General features: G+C 51.0%; 1 protein-coding gene across 7 annotated transcripts in view; it reads right to left on the bottom strand.

The window, feature by feature from the left end:
* Positions 1 to 19,642, bottom strand: part of CUX2 (cut like homeobox 2) — a 261,050-nt gene that overhangs the window by 26,046 nt on the left and 215,362 nt on the right. For 6 of the 7 annotated variants that reach the window (XM_060028044.1, XM_060028045.1, XM_060028047.1 and 3 more), the window contains exons 5-10: positions 13,947 to 14,081; positions 10,740 to 10,863; positions 8,399 to 8,478; positions 7,435 to 7,501; positions 5,133 to 5,181; positions 1,065 to 1,169 (exon numbers count right to left, since the gene is read on the bottom strand). In XM_060028044.1, the coding sequence (XP_059884027.1) occupies positions 1,065 to 1,169; positions 5,133 to 5,181; positions 7,435 to 7,501; positions 8,399 to 8,478; positions 10,740 to 10,863; positions 13,947 to 14,081 (560 nt within the window). The remainder of the gene's footprint in view (positions 1 to 1,064; positions 1,170 to 5,132; positions 5,182 to 7,434; positions 7,502 to 8,398; positions 8,479 to 10,739; positions 10,864 to 13,946; positions 14,082 to 19,642) is intronic. The other variant, XM_060028043.1, reaches the window with a different exon arrangement.

The following is a 19,642-nucleotide window of genomic DNA, read 5'->3' as shown; positions in this document are numbered from 1 at the left end:
TCCTTGATATCTGGAAAGAAATCTGGAAAGAAGGTGGACCAATTTACATAAGGAAGCCAGGCTTTCTGGGAGAGGAACAATGAAGACTCTTATTACATGACAGAAGGGTAGGTTGGGGTGGGTCTGACTGAAATCCCTTGGCAGGGGCTTCCCTGGTGGCACAGTGGTTGAGAGTCCGCCTGCCGATGCAGGGGACACGGGTTCGTGCCCCGGTCCGGGAGGATCCCACATGCCGCGGAGCGGCTGGGCCCGTGAGCCATGGCCGCTGAGCCTGCACGTCTGGAGCCTGTGCTCCGCAACGGAAGAGGCCACAACAGTGAGAGGCCCGCATACCGCAAAAAAAAAAAAAAAATCCCTTGGCAGGAAATGTCCCCAGGACCCAAAGGGGCACCAACCTGGAGGAATGAGAAAGATGTACTGACTAACTGGCTTAACACAGGAACCTCAGGGTTGATGACTAAAGATTGGTTCTTTGTAACATGTGGCTGGTTGGGAAACCTCATTAGAATCACCCTGATACATTTTAGGAACCCTTGGCTGATATGAGTGTCAACCTCAGCTCTTGGTAAGCAGCTCCACTGCTGTCTGGGAGGGACTGAGAACCAGTGGGGCATCCCTGTAGCGGTCCCCGCACATCTTCCAAGCAGTGTGAGACCAGTGGTCAACAGCAACACCTGGTGGCAGCCACCAAAACTGCACGACTGCTCTCTTGATCAAACTCACCCTCCTACCCACTCCTGCTGGGCATCTGGCAACTAAAATGATCCTCTTTGGCCTGACTAAATTCCAAAGTATATGGAATCAAGGTATGTGGACGCTTGAGCTTGAAAAGTTAAAAGAGCTGTGCTGTTTTTGACCCTCAGCTGGTGAAGCAAGTCACAGTGATTATGTTTAACTACACACTGACCTTGACAATTAAAATGCTATGCCCACAGTATGCACACAGAGACCCACACCCATTCATGTGCACAATTTCACACAAATGCGCAGGGTCCACCCACATATTCAAACCCACAAACCTGGCCTTTCCCAACCTTTCCCCGTGGCTCCTCCACCATCCTTACCCCACTGGGTCCCTGAGGAGAGCAGCAGGCCAGGCGGATGGAGCTGTTGACGGAGGCAAGTTGTTCCCGAAGACTTTCCACCTCCCGCTGGGCAGCCTCGGCTCGCTGGGAAGGAAAATGGGGCAAGTGTGGTTAAGAGGTGAGCGGGGCCACACTGGATCCCACCCTGGCCCTCCACTGCTTCCCTGCACCGTCTCAGGCAGCAGCTGGGAAGGCAGGTCTGAGGGCCTGGGGTCCTCCTTTCTGGGTCCTGGACCCTTGAGTTGGCTCTTGGTTTCCCTGGTGTGTATCCAAGAGGAGCTAGAACATTCCCTCTTCACTAGGGCAGGAAGGGAGATGCTGTCTTGATGGAACTGGCAATTTTTCACACGTTCCCAGGCCACTTCTGTCTGCCAAGTAAACTTCAGGCCTGGCTAGTCAAAAGGCCAGAGTTTGTCCCCAGCTCCTGTGCCATATGGTGTCTGCAGAGGTGGCTCACAAGCTGTTGCAGGCCCCTGGGCAAGTTACTTCCCCTCTCTGAGTCTTAGTTTTCCTTTTGTGAAATGGGGGCAATGAAACTGTAGAGGAGTGTTGAAATACATCTAAAATCAGAATGCCACAGTTTACTAAACTGAATCTTAACTCTTCAAAAATTTCTAAGAAAAAGCTTGGAAGGAAGCATCCAAATGTTAACAATGTAGACTTGTGGCCTGGAGAGAAATCTGTACTTTGTCTCTTTTTCTGGTTGTATGACCTTGGGCAAGAAACTTCATATCCTTGGCCTCAGTTTCCCTGTCTGTAAAATGGGCGTCATAAGAGCAACTATCTCATAGGGTTGTTCTGCAAGTAAGTAATTTGGTAAAATACAACTCATTAGGTATCTCATCTTGATGCCTGACACATACAAATGTGTCAATAACTGGTTTACTTTATTAACAACAACAGGGTGTATGGGATCTTGAACTATGGAAAATTAAAAGAGTTGCAGTTGTGTCTTGACCTCCAGCTGGTGATGCAGGTCATAGCAATTAAGTTTAACTTACACACTGACCTTAGCAATCAGGATGCTGTGCCCACTATACGCGCACAGAGATCCACACACTTCCGCGCGCACATTTCATTGATTTACGTTTTAACTGATTTGTTTATTAGTATCCTGCCTTGTTCCAGGAATGGTTTGAGTTAGGAGTCAGTTTTGTTTGGGGAAAGGTTTTGGGCACGTGGGGTTGTAGAGAAAACATTTTTATGTTTCCACAAAGGGCATACTGAGCAAATGTGACTGAAACTTGGGATCTGGGCTAAAAGACAAGCCTTGCAGTTAATACATGACTGATTAGCTAGTGATAACTCCAGAAAGATTCACCTCCTGGGAGATGTCTGTTGACATTTCAAGGGGGGATGAGACCCAGACCGTGGAGACACCCCCTGGGTTGTAAAGCTGGGTTTAAAGCTACTAGTCTTATCTTCCCCTGGAGAGAAGTATTTATATTCCAAATGCAAGAAACCCAGGATCCTTGCCCTTCTGTTCATCATGATACTTGGGAGTAGATTTCTCTCCCTTTCTCAGAAGGTCCCTCTACTATACTATACAACCACCCAGATTCATATTTGGGTGGTTCCTTGCCTACAGCACAAACTCTGGTGCATGTAGGAGGATATCTGGTTCTCGTCTTGTCACCCCAGGGGAAGAACTGGGGCAAACTGGCATGGTTTTTACTATACAAGTAATAATGATCTGCTCTGCTCCAGAATCCTCTTGTTCACATTTAGGATAGTATTAATAAATACAGATATTAAAGACTAATATGATGACATTTACTTTTTTCTCAGTACTCTACAATGAGCAGGTTTTAGTTTTATACTCAGGAAAAAATAAACAGTATTAAAAATGCTTCCTATTCAAACTACTCTAAGATCGCTCTTAAGCCCACTTGATTGGCAGAGATCCAAAAGTCTGACGACACACAGTGCTGGCGAGGCTATTGGGAAACGGGCCCTCTCAGACCTTGCTGGAGGGAGTGTGTACTGGCACAACCCCATGGAAGGCAGTTTGGTCACATTTGCCAAATTATAAACGCACAGCTCTTTCACCCAACGGTTCCACTTCTAGGAATTTGCCCTATACAGTGGCTTGGGTATGTATGAAATGATATCTGTACAAGGTTATTCACTGCAGTACGGAGGATGATGGTAAAATACTGGAAATACCATAAACGTTCATCAATAGGGTATGAGTTAGACCAGAGGTTGGCAAACTGCAACCTGCTGCCTGTTTATGTAAATAAAGTTTTACTGGAACACAGCCATGCCCATTCGTTTCCGTATCGTCCATGCTTCACTCTACCACTGCAAAGCTGAATAGTTGTGACAGTGACTTGCAAGGCCGAAAATATTTACTCTCTGGTCCTTTATAGAAAGTTTGCCTTCCCCTGGGTTAGACGATGGTGCGTCCATGTAGTGCAACACGACGCAGCTGTGAAGCGGAAGGAACTGCTTTATATACAGATACGGAACAAGCTCTAAGACACATACACGAAAAAGTAAGGTTCAGGAGGGTGTACGTAGTATTAATAATTATTATTTTTTTAAAGTTGCTAATTATTCTCTTAAGGATATGCATACCAAGGTTGTGATGACTTCTTTCTTTTATTTATTTTTGGTCACACGGCATGTGGGATCTTAGTTCCCCAACCAGGGATTGAACCTGGGCCCTCTGCATTGGAAGCATGGAGTCTTAACCACTGGACTGCCAGGGAAGTCCCTCATTTTTGTTTTAGAAAGGGGTAAAAGTAGATATTCATGGGCTTGTGAAGGGATCTCTGGGAGGAGACCCCAGACACTGTAACAGAGGTTGCTAGGGAGAGGGGAACTGGGGGCAAGTTCAGGGAGGGGAGATGGAGTTTCCTGGCTATGCCCTAATGTGCCTTTTTCAGTTTTGAACTAAGTAAATGGATTACCTATTCAAAAAATTAACCTAAAACACGTTATTTTTTCCAACCTTCCTCTGCAGGAGGGAGCACCCTGTCCTTAGGCTGGCACAGCCAGGCATCCGGGCCTTTGCCTCTGCTGTGCCCTCTGCCTGGAATGCCATTCCTCAAGAGAACAGCGCCTGGGCTTTAGAACCCAGCTGCAAAGTGTCCTCCTAGGAAGCCTCCCTCAACCACCCCCAGGGAAATGACCACTTGCCCTGTCACACTGCTGACCCCTCCTGGCCATGCCCCTGGCTGCTGGTGTTGCAGGGGACCGGGGAGAGATACAGTAGGCCCGCAGGACTCCAGACCAGACCCTTATGGCCACATCTTACCTCCTTTCAAAGTCCTGCCCAACTTTGTCCTGCAGATGGCAACACATCTGAAGCCAGAGGAAGGCAGGACGCGGGAACCCCATTTATAAATGTGAAAACTGAGACTCGGAAAGGCTGAAGGACTTACAAGGACCCGGGCTGGGACTAGGATATGGGGCCCCCAGGGAAGGTTAGGGCCCACACAGTGCCTGCCTGGTGATCGAGTGAGGAGGTTGGTGGAGACCCCAGGTGGGGATGGAGGGAGAGAAGCAGCCCCGGGCTTGTCCCTCGTCACCGCCCTCGGCTCTATGGAACATAGCTCCTCACTCAGTCTGGTTGAGAGAGACCCATGTCCCAGCTTAGCCTGGGGATGGGCCTGGGATCTCTGGTCACTGCTCTGCCTTCCTCTCACGGGGAAGGGCACTCGTCATGCTCTGCAGGCTGCTTCCTGGCCTTTACCAGGGCCGTCCCGTGCCTGGAATCCATCCCTCTACAGTCTCAAGTTAACTTGTCAGGTCTCAGCTCCACGACCCTTCCTGTGGGATGTCTTCCCTGACCCCTGAGTCTGGGTCTGGTGCCCCTTCCCCAACCATTGCTGCCTGCATCACCCTATTTCTGAGTGTTCTGTCTGTACCCCACCCTCCTTCCTCTGGGAACTCAGGGGCTGGGTCCCAGACAGCTCCCAGCCCCAGCACTCAGCATGGCATGTAGTTCAATTAATACTGATTGAGCTCAGCTCCCTCCTCTCCGCCTGGCCCGAGACCCCCGCCCCGGGGAGAATGAGACCCCAGCACACGTCTCCTCACCTGATTAGCTTTCTCCAGGTTGGTCATGATCAGGCCGACTTCATCTGCCCTGAGACAGAAAGACGAGGCCCTGAGGAAGGGATTCTGGCAGCCACCAGTGCCCCCGCCATTCCTGAAACCCCCCAGCCCCTGCCAACCCAAGGGTGTTGCAATGGAGGCCTCGAGAAGGCTGCCTTCCATCCTTCCTACTGGAGAGAAACCAAGCTGGGGGGGCGGGGAAAGAATCCAGGCTGGGGGGAAATGAAAATGGGGCCTTAGCACTGGACCCCTTCCAGGCAGCCTGGCCTCCCATCTCCCCCAGGGGTCCACTCTCTGAAGGTGCCACAGAGCTACACCTTCCAGCCTTTGCCTCTGCTATGCCTTCCACCTAGATGCCTTCCTCAAGAGAACAGGGCCTGAGCTTTAAACCCAGCTGCAGAGTGTTCTCCTAGGAGGCCTCCCTCAACTACCCTCATTTATTTTGCTGCCTCACCACCCCCTTAGGTTGACAGCGCCTAAAGGATCGGGACAGGCCTCATCCACCTCGGCTGCCCCTTTGCCTAGCAAGGGGTGGGGCCACAAGGGGCCTGCAGGGAGCATTTGGTGACTGAACGCCACACATGTGCTACACGCATGTTCCAGTTCAAGGCCTTCTTTGCATAAGCTGTTCCCACTGCCCAGAGCACCTTTCCAAGCATTCTTCATGTGGCCATCTCCTTCCCATCTTTGAGATCTCATTCTGAAGGTCATCTCCTCAGGGAAGTCCTCCCTGACTACCTGGATAATAGGACACACCCCTCCATGTTATTCTCTCTTGCTGCTCCTGTTTTTTCCCTTCATGGCATTTACCATGTGGCCACAACAGTGTCAGGCATACAGTAAGTGCTCAACAGTGTCTGTGAATGAAAGACTTTATTCCTGTACATCAGCTAGTGTCTGTCTCCTCTCCTTGACTGAGGACAGGCCCATGTTCTGGTGTTTCCTCCAGGGACCCAGCATAGCACTGGGTAAACGGTAGGTGCTAAATAAGTGTTTGTGGATTAAGTTATATCTTAAAGCCTGAAGAAATGTTGAGTCCAGAGTAATTTAAGTTAATGACACTTGGCCCTAAGGGTTGGACTGTGAAGCTGGGGAGTGGGGACAGCCCCTGGAGGCTGGGGCAAGGCAGAGGCCCATGACTAGCAGAGTCCGCTTAGCTGGAAACCCAGAATGTCCTTTATAGCTTGTGCTACATGGATGGCACCACAAATAAATGCTGAACAGCTGTGAGACTATGCGAGTGTGGAGCAGAGAATACTTAATTAAATGGGTGTCTCAGGTAGAATCTGAGGGAGAATATCAGAAAGAGGAGGCATGTCTAGTGTGAGAGGCAGGAGGCGTGTCTGGGAGGGTCAGAGGGACGACGCATGTCTGGGAGGGTCTGAGGGAGGAGGCATGTCTGGGAAGGTCAGAGGGAGGAGGCGTGTCTGGGAAGGTCAGAGGGAGGAGGCGTGTCTGGGAAGGTCAGAGGGAGGAGGCGTGTCTGGGAGGGTCAGAGGGAGGAGGCGTGTCTCGGAAGGTCAGAGGCAGGAGGCGTGTCTGGGAGGGTCAGAGGGAGGAGGCGTGTCTCGGAGGGTCAAAGGGAGGAGGCGTGTCTGGGAAGGTCAGAGCTAGGAGGCCTGTCTGTGAAGGTCAGAGGGAGGAGGCGTGTCTGGGACGGTCAGAGGGAGGAGGCGTGTCTGGGAGTGTCAGAGGAAGGAGGCGCGTCTGGGAGGGTCAGAGGGAGGAGGCGTGTCTGGGAAGGTCAGAGGCAGGAGGCGTGTGTGTGTGTGTGTGTGTGTGTGTGGGGGGGGGGGTCACAGGGAGGAGGCGTGGCTGGGAGGGTCAGAGGGAGGAGGCGTGTCTGGGAAGGTCAGAGGGAGGAGGCATGTCTGGGAGGGTCAGAGGGAGGAGGCGTGTCTGGGAGGGTCAGAGATAGAAGGCGTGTCTGGGAAGGTCAGAGGGAGGAGGCGTGTCTGTGAAGGTCAGAGAGAGGAGGCGTGTCTGGGAAGGTCAGAGGGAGGCAGCATGTCTGTGAGGGTCAGAGGGAGGAGGTGTGTCTGTGAAGGTCAGAGGGAGGTGGTGTGTCTGTGAAGGTCAGAGGGAGGAGGCATGTCTGGGAGGGTCACAGGGAGGAGGCGTGTCTGGGAGGGTCAGAGGCAGGAGGCATGTCTGGGAGGGTCAGAGGGAGGAGGCGTGTCTGTGAAGGTCAGAGGGAGGAGGCATGTCTGGGAGGGTCAGAGGGAGGAGGCGTGTCTGGGAGGGTCAGAGGCAGGAGGCACACCTCAGCATGGCATTCACTTACTTGGATGCCGCCTCCTCATCGTATTTCCGCCGCAGCTCCAGCAGCTCTGTCTGCGTGGCCTTCAACGCTGGGAAAAATTAAAGTGCCGGAGTAAGGCCCTCCACCCCCAGGGAAGTGGAACCTGCTCCCCTTCTCTGGGGCCCGGAAGGCAGAATGAAGCTTGGAGTAGTGAGGAAAGATTTTTCTCTCAGAACTGGTGACAAGCAGCGAGTTTCCTGCCCCTAGAAGGGCTTCTAGCTGGAGGGAGGGCTGTGGCATAGCCAGGGTGGGGAGGGCAGATGACATGATTCTCTATGAGTCTATGAAGCTCAGGGGACCCAGGTAAGTGGAGGGGGCAGTCTGTCCTGGGACCTGGCGTATGAGCCCCCTAACACCTTTAAGGTCACTCCAGGACCTGGGTGGGGTCGTCCGTGCATGAGCTCACCCACCCTGAGGCCCAGCCCTGGAAGTGAGGGGACGGGAGGGGCAACGAAGTCAACAGATACATGTATATTACAACAAATGAGGGATTTCTCATAAAGTTCCAGATTTCTGATTTCTCTAGCAAAATGGAAGGGACTGGCTATACTGGGCAGTGCCTGGCTGGGGCTCAGCAGTGGCCACCTCTTTAGATCAGCCTGGGTTCTCCAGTTTGACCCACACCTCACCCTTCCCTATTGCATATCCTAATCCAGCCAGCTTGGCTGCATGCCCGGCCCCTGTAGGCACTGCATTTGCCACCCCGGATTGAATTCTATCTCAAACCCTCTCTCCACAGTAGTACGACCCCCGGGACTGGGGCTCTGATCCCTGCTGGGTAATGTAGGTCTTTCCTCTCCCTTCCCAAACTCCTTTCTTGCCGTCCTGATTCTAGAACCCCTGACCCTGTGTTCAGTGTCGCTGCCCCCTCCCACTCCCCCTGGGCCTCCTGGTCTGACTGGCTGGGGCGCTGCACGAGGGCAGGGGACATGTGCCAGATACACACCTGAATGTAGGACCTTGATCTTCTCCTCGGCTTCCCCCAGTCTGGCTGCCAAAGTGAAGGCCTGTACTTCCTGAAGGCCCCTGTGAAAAGACCTGGTGTGTGGACCGGCCCATCCTGGCTTCCTGTCCCCACTCCCACTCCCTGTACAATCTGCACCTCTGTCTTTTTAATGAGTCCTTAAACATGACAGTCAGGCACTTGGCTGCCCTGCGGTTTTGCTGACTGTGTGGCCTCCATTAGAGCTGGTGCCCAGTTAAGGTTCTGTAGCAGCCAGTGACCTTGCCTCTCTGGGCCTCAATTTCCTCATGTATAAAATGGGTTTCTGATGGAGTCTGCCTCAGAGAGTGTTGTGAAGCACGTTCAACGTGGTGCCCAGCACCCAGAGTTCCCTCAGTATCACTGGTAACTATTATTGTCCCCTTGAGAGGCACTTTTTTTCCCTTTTCTGTGGCAGGAGTTTGGGAAGCCCCCCCAGCCCACTGTGGTCTAACTTGGGTGTGATGCAAGCATCCCAGCGGAGAAGGAGGACCCCTAGCTATGCTGGGGGAGGGTTTATGCAAAGCCTGAGCCTTACCTTGGCTGGCTCAGTGACTCTAGGGAAGGAGCCCTGTTTACCTTGATCTTATCCTGCCCCCTCCCCCTCGCTCACTCCATTCCAGCCACACTCCCCTCACACATCAGGCACGTTCCTACCTCAGGGCCTTTGCACTGATTGTTCCCTCTGTCCCTATATACCTGCAAGGCTCCCTCACCTCCTTACGGCTTTGCTCACCTTCTCAGTGAGGCCTCCTCCAACACTCTATTTAAAACTTCAGCCCCCGGGGACTTCCCTGGTGGCGCAGTGGTTAAGAATCCTCCTGCCAATGCAGGGTACATGGGTTCGAGCCCTGGTCCGGGAAGATCCCACATGCTGCGGAGCAACTAAGCCTGTGCGCCACAACTGCTGAGGCTGTGTGCCACAACTACTGAAGCCTGCACGCCTAGAGCCCGTGTTCCGCAACAAGAGAAGCCCCCGCACCGCAACAAAGAGTAGCCCCCGCTCTCCGCAACTAGAGAAAGCCTGCGCGCAGCAACAAAGACCCAACGCAGCCAAAAACAAATAAAATAAATAAATTAAAAAACCAAAAAACTTCAGCCCCCATCTTATCCTCGTCCTCTTCTGCTTTATCTGTCGTCACAATGCTTATCATGTAGCACACCACTTATTTATCGTTTTTGTTTGTGTTTTCCTCACTAGAAAGTAAACTCCAGGAGGGCAGAGAGTTTTGTCCATTTTGTTCACCGCTGTTGCCTAGAACAGTGGCTGGCACACAGTAGGTGGCTGCATAAATATGTGGAATGAAAAAATAAGTGAATGACAGAAAGGATAAATGTAACAATCATCATAAAATTGTCCTAGAAAGGCCCTAAGAATGCATATTTTATCACCACTGCACCAATCGTAAAGGCAAACATTTACTGACATGTGCTTCTCCCTGTGAGCACTGAGCTAAGCATGTACAGGTGTCATTTCATTTCATTCTTATGGCAGACTAGGAGTTGACACTGCCTGTGACAGTCGGTGTTAATACGTCCATTTGGCTGGGCTATAGTACCCAGTTATTCAGTCATACACGAATACATGTATGGCTGTGAAGGCATTCTGTAGATGGGGTTAACATCTACAATCAGTTGATGTTAACTAAAGGAAAATATTCGCAATAACACAGGTGGGCTTCATTCAGTCAGTTGAAGGTCTTAAGAACAAAACTGAGGAAGAAGAAATTCTGCCTCAAGATGGCAGCACTTACGCCCATCTGACAGTTTCCAGCCTGCTGGCCGGCTCGACCAATTCAGACTGGCCAGCCTCAATCGTGTGAGTTAAGTTTTTGAAATACAACTCTTTTTTTTTTTTAATATTTATTTATTTGGCTATGTTGGGTCTTTGCTGCGGCACGTGGGCTCTTAGTTGCGGCATGTGGGATCTAGTTTCCTGACCAGAGATTGAACCCAGGTTTCCTGCATTGGGAACGTGGAATCTTAACCACTGGACCACCAGGGAAGTCCCAAAATACAACTCTTAATTAAAAAAAAAAATTCTACTGGTTGTTCCTCTGGGGGACCCTGGCTAATATACCACCATTAGCCCCATTTTCTAGATGGGGAAACAGGCTCAGTGAGGTGATGTGACCTGCCCAGGGCTGGCCACTGAGCTGCTGACGTGTGGCTTGAACCCAGACCTGCATCCCCATCTCCAACCTGCATCTGGATTCCCAAAGGGTCCTGGGCAGGGGTGACTTTCCAGGTCCCCCCTCCCAGACAGGTGGAGCAGCGGGAGCCTGCCTGTCCTTCCCCCACTCACTTTTGTTTCTCTGCCTCATTTCTCTGCAGCAAAGTTTCTGTCAGGAGGGCTTTGCTGGGAATGCCTGGGAGGCGGCTCCCCTCAGTCAGCGTGGGCGCAGCCGGCGACGTCCCCTCTCTCTGTTCTGGAGGGAGAAAAAGAGGGAAAACCGCCCATTGCTGAGAGTGGCGTGACAGCCAGAGCTGCTTTCTGCAAACCAGATCGATCAACAGTGCTGGGAGAAGAATCAATTTCCCAAACTCAGCGTTGGAGAGAGCGCAGCTGTCAGGACCTGTTGTCACTGCGATCAGCTGGGTTGAGCCTTGGCGAGTGCCTGCACAAGAAAGTCAAACTCCATCGTGCCGGCCTCAGACAGCACACCCAGAGGCTTCCTTTGCCCTCTCAGACCTGTTCCTGCCTCCTTGGCCTTCTGTATGATTAAGAAAAATCATGGTAAAATATACATAACATAAAATTCACCATTTTAACCATTTTAAGGTGCACAATTTAGTGATACGTAGTATAGTCAAAATACTGTGCAACCATTATCAGTAATTCCAGAACACTGGCATCACCCCAAAAGGAAACCTGTCTCCATTAAGCAGTCACTCCCCACTCCCTTCCCTAGCCCCCGGCAACCCCTGTTCTGCTTTCTGTCGCTACGGATTTGTGTATTTTGGATATCTCAGCACTGGAATCATAACACCTATCCTTTTGTGACTTGATTCTTTCACTTAGCATGTTTTTGAGGTTCATCAAGGTTGGACCATGTGTCAGTACTTCGTTCTTTTTTATGGCCGAATAATATTCCATTTCGTGGTTATGCCATATTTTGTTTTTTCCCTTTCATCCATTAATGGACATTTGGATTATTCCCACGATTTGGCTACTGTGAACAGTGCTGCTATAAACATTTGTGTACAAGTTTTGTTTGAGCACCTGTTTTCAATTCTTTAAGGTATGTCCCTAGGAATGGAATGGTTGGGTCACAGGGTAACTCCAGATTTAACTTACTGAGGAGCCACCACACTGTTTTCCCTTCCCCAAAATTGATGGCACACGTTCAGATGCTCAGTCATCGCCCCTTACCTGCAGGTGCCCTGGGGCAGGGCCCACGTCAGGTCCATCTTTACAGGCCCTGTGGCAGTTCATTTGGGGATCAGTGTGTGCCTTTGGCACCGAACTTATGGAGAGAGAGTTGCTCGGGGGCCAGCCATTGAGGGTGAGTGGCTCAGGAGTTCCAAAATTTGTTCTCCCAACCTTGGGTCCAAGTGACTCAGTTAAATCCTGTCCTAGTTTTTAAGTTTCTACTGTGATCCTGGCACAGGAGGGTGAGTGTAGAGGTGGGCGGTTTGTAGAGTGAGCCCCTCTACTCTAGAGGCTAGTACAGCAGTCAGCTTATAATACACACATGCACGCACACACACACGTGCACACACGTACTGGGTACGTTCCAGGTGCCTAGGCCACAACAGTGAACAAAAAGGCAAGTTTTGACCATCATGATGCAGAATAACAAGTGTCCTCAAGGAGAAACACAGCCCAGGACCAAGGTCAAAAACTTCTGTTCTGATTCCCCACTTGGCCACCTGTGGCTTCTGTGACTCAGTTTCCTCATCTGTAAAATGAGGCCAATGACACCTCAGAAGATCGATGCCAGGAGACAGTGAGATGCTGTGTGAAAGGCACACTGCACAGAGCAAATGCTCTCAAGAGGCAATTTCCACAACTACTATTATTCTTACAGAAGGAAGTTTGAACCTCAGAGGGACCTCAGAGGAAGGAGTGACAAATTTGCTGGGGAACCCCAGAGGCTTCACAGAGGTGTGTACATATGAGCAGGGGCTGAAGAACTGCCAAGTCCTGGCTTGGCAGTGTGGTTGGAATCGTATTCTAGGTGCAGGACCAGAGTGGGCAAAGTGCTGTTATTTTAGTCACTGTAAATCTTCCCCAGAAGACCCTGCCTAGGGCCAGGCTTACGTCAGGTGCTCTCTATGTAATGTGGGGAGGGGGAAGGGAGGAGGTTGTGAAATGGGGGACTGTGAGAGAGTGGTTGTTTCCTGAGAAGAGACTTTGTGTCATGCTTTCATTTGACAGGCCTCAGCCCATTTTATCTTCACTACGTGCCAAATCTGGCCCACTACCTGTTTTGTCAATAAAGTATTATTGAAACAAAGCCATGCCTACTCATTTACATACTATCTATGGCTGCTTTCACCCACAGTTAAGTAGTTGTGACAGAAACTACATGACCTGCAATACCTGCGATAATTGCTTTCTGGCCCTTTTCAGAAAAAGCTTGCTGACCTCTGAGGTAAATCCTACTCATTCGTTCATTAAACAAGAATCCCTTCACCTGACTCCCCCAATTCTCTGCTCAATTTTTTCCCCAAAGTCTTTCTCACCAACTGACATACTATATATTTTACTAACATTTATTGACACTCAGTCCCTCCCTCTAGAAGGTCAGCATGATGTGAGCAGAGATTTTTGTCTGTTTTGTTCCTGGCTGTGTCCCCAGTGCCTACGACAGTGCCTGCAGGTCAATGAACATCCAAAACTTGGACGGTTACCAATGGCTTTCACCTGCTATTTGCTCCTCCCTATGGTAACCTCCTACCTCACCTTCCAAAGGTAACCACCATGCTGAATTTTGTTCACCATTCTCTTGCTTTCAAACATTTTTATCACAACATATGTACACCCAAACACTATTATTTTTAGCTTTGCTAGTTTCTTAACTTGTCCCATTTGGGGCTGAGACAGTGCTGTGTTCACTACATCCTATTTCCCTCTCCTCCTGGGCACACAGCCAGACTACATTTTCCAGCCTCCTTTGCAGCAGGGATGTGGCCAAAGTGATGTGCGCCACTCCCACAACCTCAGTGTGATCCTCCACATTCTTTCTCTGCCTGTTGGCTGGGTGTCAACATTCACTGTGACTCTGGATATCGAGAATTGACGATGACAGGACTACCACAGCCTGGGTCCCTGAATGACTGCGTGGAGTGTCCCCTGCAACTTCCCCTCCCTTCAAATATATTAAGCCTCTGAGATTTGGGGTTGGTCTGTCTCAGCAGAAGTGCACCTTAACCCATCCCATATCTAAAATTATGATAGAGTTGAGTTCCCTGCCCTCCTTCCCCCACAAGGGTGGCCGAGTTTGGCTGCCAAAGATCCACAGCCCACTTGTTTATTATGGACATCCTGTGAAAACCTTATCAGTACCTTTGGGGCCGAGGAGCTCAGGGTGTCTCTTCCACGAACTGTGGAGCTCTCGCCGCGGCTGCCCGCTGGGGTCGAAGCTGGGGGACTGCAGTCTGTCGTCTGGGCTGCGTGAAGCCTCAAACACAGGCACGGGGTCTGCACAGAGAGAGGAGGACAGGGGTGGTGGGAGCCCTGGGGGCCAGGGGGTGCCCCGGCTGAGGCCACAGGGCCAGGGAGCTTGGGTGGGAAGAACCATCCATAGGAGCCATCTGGAATCGCTCTGGTGGCTTAGGGGAGCAACGTGGACTTTCTGCTTTATGAGGGAGCAGATCTCCAGGCACCTGCTCTGGAGAGCAGGTGCCATCCCCATGGGTGTGGCTGTCCTGCCCAGCTGGGAATAATAATTATCATAATAACTTCATTTTCCTGATTCTATATACCATCTGTGGTGGCCATGAGATTGTGTCCTGCACACCACCGACCACAGGGAACATCACTTAGCAAAGACCCTAGCAGGCACACTCTGAAATCCATCAGTTCAAACCTAGCCTTCTCATGGGACTTCCCAGACAAGGCCTGCAGGCAGCAAGGATAGAGGTAGACCTGCTTCTGGGGGACACAAAACTGCTCTGAGGGCTGAGGACCGGCCCGTGGCCTTCCCCAGTGCTTCCTTCCTTAGGCTATAATGTGGTCTGGATGCTTTCACCCAGTTCCCCACCTCTCCTAGCTCCCTCCCTATTTTCCTTCACCCGAGGTTCCGTAATAGCATCTTTGCACATATAACCCTTGGGGTGCTTTTCAATGGATCTGGGCCAACACACCATCATTTGTGACACTCGTGGCCGATTAAATAATAGTTTTTCTGGGGGCGAGATATACACCTGGATATAAGATGTCTCCGTATTTCCCAATAGCTAAATTGAGGACTCCAGGTCCTTCCACCTGCAATTCTGTCCCCCCTCCCACCCTGTCACCTAGCAAGCACTTCCTCTTCCTTCAGATCTAGAATCCAACATCTCTTCTTCCAGCAACTCCCCACCTGGGGCAGGAGGTTTGGTGTAGCATCTTCCATGTTACAAAGCCAGTCCCTGGGAGTAGGTTCCCACGATGCAGCCAGCATCCCCTGGAGGCTGGCCTGGATCTAACTTGTTTTCACATATGAGGAAACTGCTCAGAGAAGCCAGGTGACTTGCTGAAGAGCGGAGGAGAGACTCAAGTCTGGGTCTCTTTCTCTGATGCCACAAAGACTTCCTGTCTCAGTGGTGTGGATATTTCGACCCCAGTAGCTGCAGGTAGGTAGGTGTTCATGGGGTCCCAAGAAAGCCAGGGCCTCCTCGCTTCAGACCAAGGGGGCTGGTCTGGTCCACATTTTTTCTAATGCCCCAGAGCCCTCTCTCTTCCTGGTCCCTCCTTTGGGATCTCCCACCAGCATTTGCTTGGCCATTGCTCTCTGCTGGTGTGGACCCTGGAGTCAGATGTCCCTGGTCCTGATCTAATCTATACTTGCTTCTTAGGATTGCTGTGTGACCTTGGTAAATGGCGCTACCTCTCTGTGCCTCACGATAAAAGTACCGACCTCGTGAGCCTGTGATGAAGATTCATGTAAAGTGCTCAATACGGTGCCTGGCACTTGGTCAGCTCAGGACAAATGGAAGCCCTCACTATTATTCCTGCCCTTCTGAGTGCAAGCCACACTGACCTTCTTCTCTCAGTCCCTCAAACGCACCCCAGAGACTTTGTACGGGAGGGAGCCTCTGCCAGGAACACCCTGCCCTCCCCTATCCCTCTCAGCTAGTTAATGCTTACTCATCTTAGCAACTCAAATGCCAATTCTCCCAGGAAGCCTTCCTTGACCAGTCGGTCTTCTAGTATGAGCTCTCCCAGCTGCCTGCACCTTTCCTTCACAGCACTCACTGTACTTCCAATTTTCATTGATTTGCAAGTGCACCTAATTAATACCCGCTAGACTGCAAACTCCACAACAAGGCAGGGCTGGGACTGCATCTGTTCTTGATCCTCCGCTGGACCCCGTGTGGGGTGAATGAAGCCTGACCCACACTCCAACCCAATAAATATCTTCTGATGGAAGAAATGGGGCAGAGCCTATACTCGGGACCTTCAGGTCCGGCTGGAACAAGGCCACCTCTGCATTTTATCCCTCTTCTCCCGCCTGTTTGTTTAGGTGGTGGGAGGCTCAGACAATGGGTGTTTGTGTCGAGGTAAGCAGGTGCACAGGAACGCTGCTGCTGGCTTTCCTCTGTCAGCACTCCCCCATGCCCCGTCATTAGGCAGGGGCTGCTCAGCAGGGTATGCCATTATGTCTCCCCGGGCTGATGTAATTATACATTGACATAATTAACCCAGCAAGCGCATTAGGCAGGCCAGCTAAAAATTCATCTATAATTATTTGTTGTGTGCATGCTAATGAGTCCATCTGCACTGCCTTTGTACAACACGGACAAATTAATTTACAAGTCTGGATTTTTTAATAAGTTAAGGGAAACGCTTCCTATTGTGTCCTGGTTTTTGAGAAAGGAAGAAAAAGGCGACAAGCGCTTGCCGGGGTCAGGGAGGTTAGATAAACACGGGAGGCTGCAGCTGAGGGCTGCAGAGGGCTCAGCTCTGGTTCCAGGGAGGAGGGAAAGATCCAGCTCATGGCTCAGGGGCCGGCTGGCTAGGAGCCTGTCCAAGCCAAAAGATGACGCTCGGGTGAAAAAGGAAGTCATTCACCCCATTCCCAGGGATCAGAAATTGATGTTCGTTGTGCGCGGAGGCACTGTGGTCCCCTTGCTGCCTCGGGCTCTTTGTCCAGGGGAAGCTGACCGCAGGTGGCCTCCTGGACAGACTGGAGGAGGTGGGTGACGAGTGGACACTCAGTACAGGGTCAGCGGGTTCCAAGGCTCTCTTTGCCTTCATTTGCCAGTACAGGGTAGAACATAGTGGTTAAACTCTCAGAACATGAAGTCCAGTGCTGGTCTCAAGACTCAGTTTCCCCACTTAAAAAGTCAGAAAATATTACATTTTCTACTTCTCAGAAGTTACTACTGGGAAGACTGAAAAAGATTACTGAGAGAGGCAGCATGATTTAAGGACTGCTGGTGTCAGCTCCAGCTCTAAACTGGCCATGTGACCTTTGGACAGTTAACCTCTCCAAGCCTCCATTTTCTTATCTGTAAAATGGGGCTGCAAGGACTGAATGAGAGAATGTGTATAGAGATTTGCACAGTGCTGGGTGCACAGTAGGGCTTGATAAGTGTTGGCTGCTGTTACTACCCTGAGAGGGGGCAGCACACCGTCCCGTGACGTTCTAGGAGCTGCGGTCTACATGGCAAAACTCCATGGAGACTCAGGACAGGGTAAGGCCTCATATACTCTCATCAGTGCCTGGGAGACTCAGAATCCAGTAATCCTGCGTTGAGCTCCACTCAGGGACTCAAAGGCTCCAGCTTAGAAAGTCACACTGAGGAGGGACAATTTGTCAAGTGTCCAACACCCCTACCCCAGTGCACAGTTGGGGTAAAATGGGGTCCCGTGACTTCCCTGAAGTCTGCCAGTGAGTTGGTGATAGGGCCAAGATGGGGCCTTGGGCCTCGGCCTCTTCTTCCCACACTGTGCTTCCTCCTCGATCCTCAATTTGAGACAGGAAGTTGGGGAAGGTTCAGATGACTCAGCCGACGTCAGGCTGTGGCCAAATCCTAGCAGCCGGAGCACTTTAAATTGATTAGAATTCATACAGTCTTCACCACAACACTGTTAGTAGGGCTGTTGTGTTCCCATTCTATAGATGGGCAAACTGAGGCATGGGGGAGTGAAATCACTTCCCCAAGGTGAGGCCCAATAAGGTAGATGCTGCTATTTCCATTTTCCAGGCAAGGAAATGAAGACCCAGAGAGGAGATTCCATGTGCCCAAGGTCGCCGAGCTCAGAAGTGGCAGGGGTGGGATTTGAACCCGGAGTGCCTGGTGACTCTTTGTAGTGGGCTAAGCTGCCTTGCGGCAGGGCATGGGGGATTACTAGGCCAGAAGCAAAGAGAATGAGGGCGCTGTTCTTGGCCTTGCCACAGGCTTGCTGTGTGACCTTGGACAAAGCATCAGACTTTTCTGGGCTCCAAATTTCTATCACAAGTATCCCTGAGGCACACACTCAATCAACATTGGTTATCACCAGATAGGGGTGTGGTCGATTATTAAACGCCTTCATAGCTGAACTTGACACTTGAGGTTTGAACATTGTGAATCCTCCAAATTCCCAAAGCCACTCTCAGATAAAGGGGGAGAGGGACAGGTTGGGAGGCTGATGGTCAAATCCTGGCTGTGACAACTTTAGGGAAAGTCACTTAGGTCACCTGAGCCTCAGTTTCCTCCTCAGTAAAACAGGGATAACAACAGGACCTACTGTAGAGGGCTGTGCAGGGACTCCATGAGCACGCTGAGCCCCTGCGACAGTGCCTGGCACCTAACAGAGTCTAAGTGAGCATTACCCTTATTCTTATGACTTGTGGCAGTGTGGGATGTGCCACCCAGCTCTCCCTTCAAGAAGAACGTCCTGCGAGGAGTTGGTGACAGTCTCCAGGCGCTGCACCTTCGGATATACTGCAGTGTTGGTTTGGAGGTCAGGTTTCCCCAGGCCTGCTCCCAGCCAATGACCGAGCAAGACAGAGACAGTAGGGCTGGACCACTCCTGCCGATGCTGGAAAAGGCAACCTAGTATCATAGACTAAAATGTTTTCCCCCAAACCCGTATGTTGAAGCATTAACCCCTGATGCAACTGTATCTGGAGACAGGGCTTTAAGGAAGTAATTAAGGTTAAATGAGGTCATTAAGAGTGGGGCCCAATCTGATAGGACTGGTGTCCTTACAAGAAGAGGAAGAGACACTAGAGCTTTCTCCCTCTGCACGTGCAGAAAGGAAAGGCCATGTGGGGACACAGTAAGAAGGCAGCCATCTACAAGCCAGGAAAAGAGCTCTCACCAGAAACCAACCCTGCTGGTACCTTGATCTTGGACTTCCCAGCCTCCAGAACTGTAAGAGAGAAAATTCTGTTGTTTAAGCCACCTAGTTTGTGGTGTTTTCTTATAGCAGCCTGAGCAGACAATTGCATCCTGCTTTGGGGCTCCTGTTAGTTTTAGCTTGGCTGAGACTTTTTCAGAGCTGCACTGCAGTTTGAGGTTCCTCCTACCAACCCTCCTTCCTTCCCTCTCTCCCTTCCCAGGTGTTAGACCAGCATCACCAAGTGAAGGCTCTCGTGGTCTCCTCCTCTCCCTCTCTTTCATCCTTCACGGGCATCTTCCCCAATAAATCTCTTGCACATCCGGTGCCATCTTGGCATGTGAATGCTTCCAGAGGACCCAAACCAATATGTGATTACTCTTTTGCCTCTCAGAGCCTCAGTTTCCTGGTCTGTAAAGTGGGGATAGTCACAGTGCCCCTCCTGTGGAGCTGCAGCTAGACTCTGGAGTCTGTGGGTGTGGAGCCCATGTTGAGGTGATGGTACATTCCACAGTGGTGAATCTAAAGTGGGCAGAGCTCACAGGGGGACCTAAGAGTCCATGCACCTGCTTCACTCAGCAAGAGTTTGTTGAGCATCTACCTGTGGGGGGCACAGTAGTGTCTCTGTCTATGTGTAGCTGACATCCCAGTCAGATAATATGGATGGGGAAAGGACTTATCTTAAGAGCATTAGGAAGTGACATGTTCTAATTCGCATTTTTCAAAGG

Source organism: Delphinus delphis, chromosome 13 (assembly GCF_949987515.2).
Source record: "Delphinus delphis chromosome 13, mDelDel1.2, whole genome shotgun sequence".
Classification (NCBI taxonomy): Eukaryota; Metazoa; Chordata; class Mammalia; order Artiodactyla; family Delphinidae; genus Delphinus; species Delphinus delphis.
This window is presented reverse-complemented; position numbering and strand designations above follow the sequence as displayed.